At 40.8% G+C, this 12,059-nt stretch overlaps 1 protein-coding gene across 1 annotated transcript; it reads right to left on the bottom strand.

Moving 5' to 3' along the window:
• Window positions 1–536: 536 nt before the first annotated feature.
• LOC124151576 lies at window positions 537–10,090 on the bottom strand. Its single transcript, XM_046524102.2, has 9 exons — window positions 9,409–10,090; window positions 8,467–8,646; window positions 7,285–7,402; window positions 6,236–6,403; window positions 5,167–5,343; window positions 4,590–4,751; window positions 3,589–3,694; window positions 2,502–2,623; window positions 537–873 (listed from the first exon to the last, which is right to left on the bottom strand). The coding sequence occupies exons 1-9, from the start codon at window positions 10,005–10,007 to the stop codon at window positions 589–591; spliced, it is 1,917 nt and encodes a 638-aa protein (XP_046380058.2). The 5' UTR covers window positions 10,008–10,090; the 3' UTR covers window positions 537–588.
• Between the last annotated feature and the right edge of the window lie 1,969 nt (window positions 10,091–12,059).

The following is a 12,059-nucleotide window of genomic DNA, read 5'->3' as shown; positions in this document are numbered from 1 at the left end:
ATGGGTCGTAGCAAGCATATATTCTTAAACGGACATGCCGTCAGACTCTTTGACTTTTCCTAATGTATGCTAAACTTATAGTGTAGTGTCTAAGTGATCAGAAACAACACTTCTTGATTTTTGCGTTCACGGAAATTCCTAGGAATTTTTCCATGTACATGTATGTGGATGTAGTCCTTTAGTGTTTACGTCAACTGAAGAATACAGTTTCGTCAAAACGGTATGAACGCCAACGTGTGTCGTTCATACGCCAATGAACGGCGGTTCTGCAGTCATGTGATCGACCCTTTGTCCAGTGGAAAAGCCATATATCGTGTAAACGCCACATTAACAAATTATCAATAGATAACGCATTCCTACATGAAGTGTCATTGCACGTCGGCTGCCTGGCACCGTCACGATAAAGACATTTAAAAATATTTGAAGCCGACTTCACTACCGGCTGGTATAAATACTCTATGTACAGGCACTGACTTATAACATTTTATGAATTAATAATTGAGACGAGAATGCCCATTTCCACAACAAACACATCATAACTATTTGCAACCAACATTTAATCAATCAAATTGTCCATTTGATACACTATTAATCCATAGTCCTGGCGTACTTTGCAACTCCCAACATCTGGATGACGTAGGTGTAGGCGTCTGAGGACCAGAAGGGAAAGAACACGGCGTTGTCGTTGTAGCCGGGGAAGACGGTGGGTGTGTGGTAGTGGCCCCAGATATGCTTCATCTTCTGTTCATATTCTTCCTCTGGAATGACGTCTTCAACCCCCATAATGGCATGACCATGCGCACGAAATGTGTCGTTGATTCTTGTGCCATTGAACAGCTCAATTCGGTTCATCGGATAGAAGTATGGTTCTGTCTGCAATGAAAAGGAAGCCTCAATTTACAATCAGTTATACGAGTAATACCCGTCTTCCGTTGGGAGAACGAGCTAGAATTGATCCCAGGCGAGCCGTACGTGTAAGAGGCGACCTCGTTCTGATGGTCATGCTCGGTGACTTGGTTGATTGCAATCACTGTTACCCGGCGCTGTAGATCGTATCTAATTATGTCAATCATTGTATTGTCGGGTCGAGACTCCATAATTTACAGGATGCTGTCATTTAGCGGAATAGTGCTAAGTGCGCCGTAAAACAACAGACAGGCTATTTCGGTCACAACAAACCGTCACTGCCATGTTTACCTACGCTATATACTAATTCTAACATGACATTGATGAATGCTTGATTCTGATTGGATAAAAAGATAAACGCCTTTCAAATATATTTAGTCTTTTCACACAAAAAGCTCGAGTAAGAATACATCGATAGTCTTCATAAAAAATGGCTGCCGATCGATCTCGTGACGGAAAAACATGTTTGGTCCATAAAGGGACATTTTCGTAACAACTGTACTGTACACATTGAAGCCATACCTAATTCAAGTACCAATTTTGTCTTTAAATGAAATGTCCCCAATAAAACGAATGCTACTTCTATCAACGAAGAATTGCTCTTCCGGGGGGAAAATGCACATGTTCTTGTTCTTTGCCATAGACTCGAGGCCTGCGCACGTTTCAACACCATGGTCCAGGTGTATTGTCCTCGTAAAGCTAATGATACTAATATGTGAGTGAGTGAGTGAGTTAAAATTTTAAGTCACATCGGCAATATTTCAGCCATATCGTGACTTTCCATAGTTATTGATAATACATATATTGAAATTTATATAAAAAAACTGTCACCAAAGGACAGTAAAATAACTAGATTTATCACAGAAAAAGATATAAAACTAGTATGGAATCATAAAAGAGAATAGCACTATGCATAACGATACAAGATAAAAACGGGCTGCAGATCGTCAGCAACTGAAGGCAGACCACCATACTGGGGACCATGGGGACTTGCAGTACCTTTGCTACCTGCATGGACCCCAGCGAATTTACATAATCCCTTCAGCAACTGGCGATTGTACGCAAAGTTAGCCACAAGTAGAAATACAAATATTCTACGTTAAAAAAGCAGTAGGCATAAATATTCTTTGAATGACATGTACTTACGATATCCTCTTAGTAGGATACTAATGTTACACTACATCAACCCCCTTTGAGAATACGGCCATATATATGGAATTATAATTTCATTCTACTAGTTTAAAAAAATGCATTATACACAAAACATATTAACAAAAGTTATGATACAGTTCTATCTCTTTTAAAAAATCAATAATTAAAAAAGTACTCATAGTATTAAAAATATCCTTTTAGATTTGACCTGAAAATATTTATCCCTTGCGATGGAAAAATCAACACAGTCAAGCAAAATATGCTTGACGGTGATTCTTTCATCACAAGGGATACAGAACGGAGGATCCTCACCTTTCAACAAATATTCGTGGGTGTAACGACAATGGCCAATGCGACATCTTCTCATAATGACCTCTTCAAATCTGGACTGACAACCCAAGTTGATACTAATATGTCATACTGGCAGCTATGTGTATACGTACTGTATGTCCCTTGTAGGAGCCGGAGAAGAAAGCATTCCATGGTTCAAACCCACTGAACATTCCGAAGTAGTACAACCAGCTGACGATTCTGTCGACTGTAGTCTTTACGTTAGCGGGTGTATCTATAATGAATAACGTACATGATTTTAGTTCTGTACTAAGTGATAAACCAGAATCAGGGGTTAACCAGAAGTCGATGGTCGTCCAGTCGTGCCTCGTTTATACGCACACTTGCGTCATTTCATAATTATAATTATAAACGAATATCCGTAAAACTGAACTAGCTTCTTACTGGAAGAGTTACTTCCCTTCAATTATGCAACTCATGACGGATGACAGAGCAAACAGATACATCCACTCAATCTTTATTCAAGACATACACGTTTGAATTTCCGTATATACGGGTAAATTTATATAGTTATTATTTAGTTTTGAATGAAAATCGTCCGGGAACCGTGGTTTCCGGATATCTGAAGTCCGTATAAGCGGGGCATGACTGTAATCCTACACGAATGTGAATAAGTGTTAAAAACTACTGTGGTATTTAATATCTGCCAAATGTGTAGAGCTGAATAACTTAATCCATCGTTCAACACTTGGACATGCTCTATTAGCCCTTTAAAGGAGATATTCATATTATCTGAAATATATCGCTCAACAATCGAAACGAGCATGATGAAATCTGTTACAAACTGAAACCTCGTTTGTCTGGAAACCCACCACACGCAGGACGATTATAATTATATATACAGGAACACAGAACTGGCACCAGTATAATACACATATGGTTCGATTCTCCACATGGAAACTGATTGTGAAGCCCGACGAGATATTGCTGGAATATTGCTGAAAGCGGCTTAAAATCTTATTCACCCGTCCAATTCCTGCGAACACATGATAATCCATGTTAAATTGGAAATTTGTTCATCCGATGGTTTCCTTGGAATCGTACCGTTCGTATAAACGAGGTTTCATTGTAGAAATCTAAAACATCAAACACTGCAGGTTGACAGTTGACATCGACATATTGATGTGTTCATACAGACTAGCTGTCGTGTGGTATTTGAGGAAAGTAAGGAATCTCTACCTTTATCCCAGATGACCTTCTCGGTGTGCTGGTCCTGCGTGGTCCAAGTGGTCATCAGAGCATTCAGTGCCATGGAAGTCGTGAAGATACGGTCCTCCGCGTTGTTCTGCAATACATCTTCACGCAATGTTTATAGGTACATGTGTTGAAGCGCTAAATTGCATCTAAGTGGTTAGCCTTTTAAGATCCTGGTGACTTACCAATGATGAATATGATAATAGTTAAAATGTCCTGATCTCACAGAGAGTTGCACATAAACATATTCGACATGGCTTGAATGCTCTGTCACCGTAGGTCTTGGTTTTCTGTGGCAACCTTCGTCTGTACAGCATAGCAAACAATCAATGGCATAAACCAAACTTACAAACAAATGTCCACAGTCACCAGCGGTGATTTCAGGTAAGACTTTAGGTCCCTATCAAACTATGCAGGTCGTACAGGGCGAGTAAACTGATCGTGTGTTCCTGGAGATACGAATTTGCTTGTCGTGAGAGGCGACTAACGGGATCGGGTGGTCTGACTTGGTTGATTCATGTCACTGTATGCCAATCGTGTGTACTGATGTTGTGGTGTCAATCGCTGGACTGTATGGTCCAGACTTGATTTATTGACAGACCACCTTCATAAATCTGGAATGGTACCGCTGGTGATATTCAACAACATACAAACAAAATAGTGCAGATCACGTACGATCTTATTCTGCCAAAATAGTCTTAGTCTCAGTTAATGTCAAAGTATTTTATCTTCTCCGGCTCATATAAACATCATATACCATTCATTCACAGCATGACCCTCAACCCAGATGAACCAGCTGGACACTGTTGATTTAAGTTAAATTTATGAAATTATTAACCCCTTCAATTATATTATTGGTTAAAGGTGAGTTTCGATGTCAACGTCAAGTCGACGTCTTGTGTCCCCTAGGCCTGTCGTTACATTGCTGGAACGTTGCTCAATAACACTTTCAGAGCATAACTTCTCCTGACAACACATTAACTTACCACAGTTTGGTTTTCATATGATTTATCGGCATTGCCGAGAAAGTCGTCATAGTATATGAGGTCATATCCTGCTTGAGAGCCTTTCTTGCCCTGGGTGACAAGTCTGGGGCTGGCGTATGTTCTCAGTACACGCTTGAAGTCCGCTAGAACCTGATCCATGCCCTGCAAGTAGGAAGGAAATATTGTACATCGACCTGTACCGTCAAGATTTATGTTACTTGACTCTTTAAAGATTTGTAATGCAAAAGTTTGTCATATCTAAGAGATTTTGTGACGACGTTGCATATGATGTGTTTATGTAGTTCAAGAGCTGGTACCACATGTAATCTTTCATACAGGCTAAGACTTAGTCTTGATGCGTTCAACAACTGATTACAGAATGTGTGCTGTCGTTGAGGCAATTCACTTTGATCAGAATGTTTGATCAGCATGATCACAATCATGATCCAAGAGTGTATTAGCTTTCATCAGAACACCTATTTATCAACACCTCCGATAGCTAATTTTCGACAATAACAATGTAATCAGGGTTAGGCCTTTCAGAACAATTAGGTTTAGCCTTAAAGCTTGTCATCACCTTATGTGGCAGCGATCCCGTCCTGTCCAGAGTTTCCTGTAGTTTGTTGTACGTCCTGGCCACGAACCAGTAGAACTCTATGACAGAGGGGTAGTACGTCAACGCCAGGTCTGCTCGGTCGGAGAAGTTAGTCTGAACTTGGAAAGCGATCATCCTCGATGTATCATTATAGATTTGCTGAAAGACAGAAATGCTTACATTGACTAACCAGGACTTTCTTGAAGTCGCCCAGAGACCACAATTCCAACAAATTTGACGTTGGTTTTTATCGTTGCTTTGAGCGGTACATTCTACTTCAGTTGTATCACGGCATTACAGATTCATTTGATGCAGGTCGCAGATCTTTAGGAAACAAACGAACATGGGTATAATGCTGAGAATGACATACATCTGTTCAGTGATTCTGGAGTTTGAACCCGTTTGAATCGTTCAATAACCATCAAATAGCCAATTCCCTTCCACTGATTTACCCATCTGGACTAGAAATAAAGGAGACCAAAGAGTGACAAAACACTCTCCACAAGACCGTATGACAAGAGGATTGACTTATACGTTCCAATAGTATACTTTCTCTTCATGTTGAGCAATATGTCAGACGTTCCAGCTTTTGGAGTTTACATTTCCCTACTTTTGAGACACAATCGAGCATGCTCTTTCTACCAAGATTTCAAAGAGTGCTATACGACTCTTGCTCTGAAGTTGTTGGATCAACACTTAAGGCCTCAGTAAAGCTTTCACAAAGTTTTATGGTAGACATGTGGAGAACATTTCCAAATCTGACGCATCAGTGACAAAAATGTTGTCCGATGCAATTCTCAATTTACGTGTGCCATATGATCCCGTGTTCACTCAGATGAACAATTGACTTCACTTTGCATGTGTTTCTGATGGATGCCACCGATGGGCCAGGATATGCTGACCTATTCGCGAACACGTGGTATCATCACTATTTGATAGTGATTCATAAACTCATGCTCATGATCAACTCGGAATCGTACAATCGCTTTCAGCAGAGATTTTTATTAAATATGGAACAGATTGGTCGCATTAGTTTACCGCTTTGACTGACCATTATTTCAGGATCATCCAACAGTGATGGTTGAAAGAGGCCATTAATGATTCCATTGGTGACGCCAAATATGAAGTTGGCACACACAGTGACGTCAATGTTGTTAATGTTGTAGGGCATCATGACTCCTTTGTCAAACCAAGTGCGAACCTCGTCAGTGTCCTGGATCTGCATACAACAATGTAAACCTTAATATTTCAATAATCTCAGTTTTGTCACACTGCCATGGGGGACTGGAGTCGGCAGGAATGCATGGAATTACTTTACAAAACGATCTAAGCGAAAGTCTTACTTGTTGTGCTGAGATATAAAGGTCCTTTGACGCCGATGTCTCAGATATACAGAACGTACAATTGGTGTGATCTCCAAGGTGTGTGGGCGCTAAATCTACCGTGCCTCCTGTAAGTTTGTCGTTCTAGAGTCGTCAATGTAGCCTCACTATATGTTTCTATATATGGTTCGCGTTTCTTTTGGCGGTGAGTATGATCTAAATGCTGGACCTACGAGATTCGTCCGTTTAACTCGTTTAAGGCATATAAGCGTTAAGATAATAAAAAGTCCACTATGCTTGAAGTATGATAGTAGCTTTAACAACCACATCGCCGTCATGCTTTGTTGACATATATTCGTTCTTGTAGGTCTAAGTTACATAAGCAAACTGCTACTCATATCTCCGACACGCTGAACGTGTGCTAGTCGTGTATGAACATGAAAGAATAAACTACGACTCTCGTGTCTCTAGTCATACGGCAGCAGTAAATGTCTCTCTGAAGACAACTCGTGAAACAAGTCCAACGACCCGCAGTTAGTCCTTGATATGTTCCATGGTATATATGATCCACGTATCTGTATTCATGCTGACGTTAATGATACTTTAATCAGTGACATCTTCAGCACTGTTGAATGTTAAAAGGGTACTACGTGACATACTCCTAACTGTTATCAGAAGGTTATAGAAATAACAATATTCATGAACCCGCCTTTTTATCTGTGTCTGACATACAGATAATAATAGGTTAAATGGTACGACTTTACGCATGTATACAAACCCATGTTGGCACTAAGGCTACATCGTGTCCGGCTTGTTTCTCCTGCTCCAACCAATGTCTGAGGTAGTAGTACGTCCTGGAGTCGATGGTATTTACCCTTTGGTTCCCAGAGAAGGGTCTGTGTGATATACAGAATTAGCGGTATAATCTTGAAATATTTGAAAATAATACTTTCGGATGATATTGATCAAACAATAACAATACTATATTGGGAATTCAATGAATATGGAAGGTCCCTTCCATGTAAATACATATACCTTGGCCACATTGGTGTTACAAGTGGCCCGAACTAAGCATTGAAGTTGGTACGTCAGAGGAAAAGGGACCTAGAGGCCACTCCGTACGTATTCTAGATCTGTACCTTCCTTTCCTCTTAGCAGGAGCATTAAATGGCATGACGCCCTTTTCCTTTCAACATACAGTTAAAATCGCGGGTGCTTGGGTAAAGTTTAATATTGTAAAGTTTCATGTAAATGTTTTAACATTTATAAACAAACATCAGAATAGAACAGTTTTGGTGTAATCTTTTGCATGTGTAACTTAATGGTTCTTCCTTGACCCGGGAATTCTCAAGGTAATTAGTTCTTGATCATAAATTACTTCAATTTAATTTTGCTTTCTATCCATGAACAGCTGCTTTATCAGGTAAGTAGTAATTATAGCAAGGAAGCAACTAAACATTTATCAACAAGAAACATGTACTTTTAACAGATTTCGAGTGTCGTCCCCAGGATGGCCTTTGGCTCTAATTATGTTTACACATTTTTGTCGTCTCCTTGACCACCATGTACTCTTCAAACTGTTGTCAAATGATTATCGTCTCACACAATTGAAGGGTATAATATTTTGTAGAGAATCTTTGATTTTGATGTATCACATTTTCTGTAGGCGATTAGTTAGGATTGGTTAGCAATTAGTAGCGCAGGATACGCGCACCTTATCGGAAACAGCTGGTGTCATTACTTTTTTCATATTGGCTCATCAACACATTTTCATGATACCGTAATCGATTCTGCTGTCAGCGGATATTTCTTGGGATTATGGAAATGGTTTATTCGCTTTAAATTACTCATCTTTTCACGTCTTTTAGTATTGTGCGTTCAGGACAGACACTCTATCCACTTCACCAAGGACTCATTCACGTACTAAGATGAAGACAAGCATGCCCTCTACCATACTGACCTGTAGGCGTAATACTTGAGGGCGTCGAACACAGATGTGAGATTGGTGTTGTGGGATCGCCACATCTTGTCGTAGGTTGGGTACAGATGGGACATCTCTGAGAGGAGGGAACCGAGACCAATGTTGAGGAAGGTGTCATCAAAGTCCGGGGGGATGTGAAACGCATATGTGTAACCACCCCTGTATCCAAAGAAATCGGTCAATATTACAGTTATAGCACAGGGCGTGAGCTTGATCAAAGATGAAAGCCGGAAGTAATGCCTGACTTAGACGTTTACCACGTCAGTGAAACCCACGAGTACGGGTATGTTGCTGACAGAGAAGTAGTATCAGGTCGAATCTTAGAATCGAACCCATGATCACAGTTTTGTAGCAGGCCTAAAGGACGCAATTCTTCACGCCGATTGCACAACAACCTGTTAGATTTTGGTTTGGTTTGTTATTTAACCCGCACTGAGCAATATTCCAGCTATATGACGGTGGTCTGTAAATAATCGAGTCTGGACCAGAAAATCATGTGATTTACATCATGAACATCGATCCACGCCATTGGGATCGATGACGTGCATCAACCAATCAGCGAGCCTGACCACCCGATCCCGTTAGTCGCCTTTTACGACAAGCATAGTCACCTTTTACGTCAAGCATTGGTTGCTGAAGACCTATTCTACCCCGGATCTTCACGGTTCACAACCTGTTAGTGGACTTTGCTAACCGTGCCTCCACGAACACTGAATGCTGGAGCCCATGTCAGTTGATTCGTGGAGTGACACGGTCCTGAATAACGTATTGCTGTGTTATTGACCACGTACTGATCTCTTACAGCACCCTAACTAGCAAGGATACAATCAACACTAAGATATGTTGTGTATAATATTTATACAAGAGGTTGTCAGATATATCAGGGTACTTACATATGAAAAACATCAAAATAATACAGACCTGATACTCATTAAGGCTTTGATGATCCCCTCAACATCTTTCAGACCCAGTTTCTCGAGGAACTCATACGTCGCATTCAGTGGCATGGCGTCAGTCGTTTTGATGAGGTCATTGAGATTGATAGGGTAACTGTTATAGACTCCGAGTGTCTCATTGTATTTCTGAGGCCAGAACGTCATCAGTGAGTTAGAATAGTTCACATTCATATCATGGTGGCTCTTAATGGCATTCAAACCATTTGTCATTTCTTCGTGCGTCGGTCCATACGATGTGCTATTGATATACCTCCTTCCTTCGACCAAGCAAGCCATAACGTAGGTGGTTGTGAACATATTGTTGTCGAATATGCCAAATAGTTCTCTGAACAATACATAATCTGGGTAACCGTGGAAGTTCAGCTTGACATCACTGGGCCACATTCCTTGTTCCTCATCCCATCTGAACGGAGGAAAGAAGTGCTTTGTTTTAGGTACTTGCAGGTCCATAACTTGCGACTTCAATGTTTCAGTCGCCAACTTCAGTGACGGTAGATCAAATGGCAACTCATCGGGTGTGACGATTGATATCAACAACAGAAATATAATATTCTGCAGTACCATGTTCAAAATGTCAAATAAATCTAGATGTGTCGAATTTCAGTGGTTGAAAATATATACCTAGTGCTCCAAAAAGTAAGATTGATAAGATAGCACTCTGAGAGATCATTGTGTCTGAAAGCAGGTGTTTTTCTGAATGTCAAGCTTTATCTATATCTTCTTGTGTCGTATGTTTGAAATCTGCTCGTACCACTAGGAATCTCATCAGGCCATAAGTGAATAACCGACATGGAGTTGTAACATATAGGTACGTGACGTCATAACATTTAGGAGAACTATGACGTCACAATACCAAGGTGAAAATGGACAAAGAACATACGCCTTACATTTCACTTAGGCGCGTATTTATGAATAAAACGTTGCTCTTTTTTAAATAATGTAGGTGCACGATCAAAATTTATCTTATATAGCGGGAAAAGTAAAAAGTTGTCGTTGCCACATGCATCTTGATGTTGAATCATCTTGAATCGTGTGGTTGTGTGGCTGCCTTATTTGTGAACAGTGAAGATTCATTCTTCTTTTCAATTTATGATCTTTCTGATATACCTTTGATGGTACCAACTACAAACAATCAGGTAAATAACATTTCTGGTATTACAAGTCATATTTTCGTTTACAGTAAATTTAGTATCTTCTGTAACTTCAATTATGTTGCTGCAAGTAAGGCAGCATTTGTCACTGCACTAAGGCATGCCTCTGATTTGTGGATGTTCCAAAACCCTAACCAGACATTTGTATTTGATGCCCTGAAGCGTTATGCCTACAGGTACCACCGTAATGTATGCATCACTCTGACTACAGGTACGACGTAACCATCACTCTGACTACAGGTACGATGTAACCATCACTCTGACTACAGGTACGATGTAACCATCACTCTGACTACAGGTACGATGTAACCATCACTCTGACTACAGGTACGATGTAACCATCACTCTGACCACAGGTACGACGTAGGCATCAGCCTACAGCGGTAAGACGGGTGTATCAGTTTGTCTACAGGTAAGACGGGTGTATCAGTTTGCCTACAGGTAAGACATGTACATTGGTTTGCCTCCAGGTAAGACGTATACATCAGTATGCATCCAAGTAAGACGGGTGTCTGTTTGCCTACAGGTAAGACGGATGTATCAGTTAGCTAACAGGTTGGACGTATGTATCCGTTTGCCTATAGGTAAGGCGGATGTATCAGTATGCCTCCAGGTAAGACGGGTGTCTGTTTGCCTACAGGTAAGACGGATGTATCAGTTAGCTTACAGGTTAGACGTATGTATCCGTTTGCCTATAGGTAAGGCGGATGTATCAGTATGCCTCCAGGTAAGACGGGTGTCTGTTTGCCTACAGGTAAGACGGATGTATCAGTTTGTCTACAGGTAAGACGGGTGTATCAGTTTGCCTACAGGTAAGACATGTACATTGGTTTGCCTCCAGGTAAGACGTATACATCAGTATGCCTCCAGGTAAGACGGATGTGTCAGTTTTCCTCCAGGTAAGACGGATGTATAAGTATGCATCCGAGTAAGACTGGTGTCTGTTTGCCTACAGGTAAGACGGATGTATCAGTTAGCTAACAGGTTAGACGTATGTATCCGTTTGCCTATAGGTAAGGCGGATGTATCAGTATGCCTATAGGTAAGACGGGTGTCTGTTTGCCTACAGGTAAGACGGATGTATCAGTTAGCTTACAGGTTAGACGTATGTATCCGTTTGCCTATGGGTAAGGCGGATGTATCAGTATGCCTCCAGGTAAGACGGATGTGTCAGTTTGCCTGCAGGTAAGACGGATGTATCAGTTAGCTTACGGGTAAGACGGATGTATCCGTTTGCCTATAGGTAAGGCGGATGTGTCAGTTTGCCTACAGGTAAGACGTTTACATCAGTATGCCTCCAGGTAAGACGGATGTGTCAGTTTTCCTCCAGGTAAGACGGATGTATAAGTGTGCATCCAAGTAAGACGGGTGTCTGTTTGCCTACAGGTAAGACGGATGTATCAGTTAGCTTACAGGTTAGACGTATGTATCCGTTTGCCTATAGGTAAGGCGGATGTATCAGTAT

The sequence above is a fragment of the Haliotis rufescens genome, unplaced genomic scaffold (assembly GCF_023055435.1).
Source record: "Haliotis rufescens isolate VD_foot unplaced genomic scaffold, xgHalRufe1.0.p SCAF_13, whole genome shotgun sequence".
Taxonomy (NCBI): Eukaryota; Metazoa; Mollusca; class Gastropoda; order Lepetellida; family Haliotidae; genus Haliotis; species Haliotis rufescens.
Note: the sequence above shows the minus strand (reverse complement) of the source record. Positions and strands in the feature narration are given on the sequence as shown.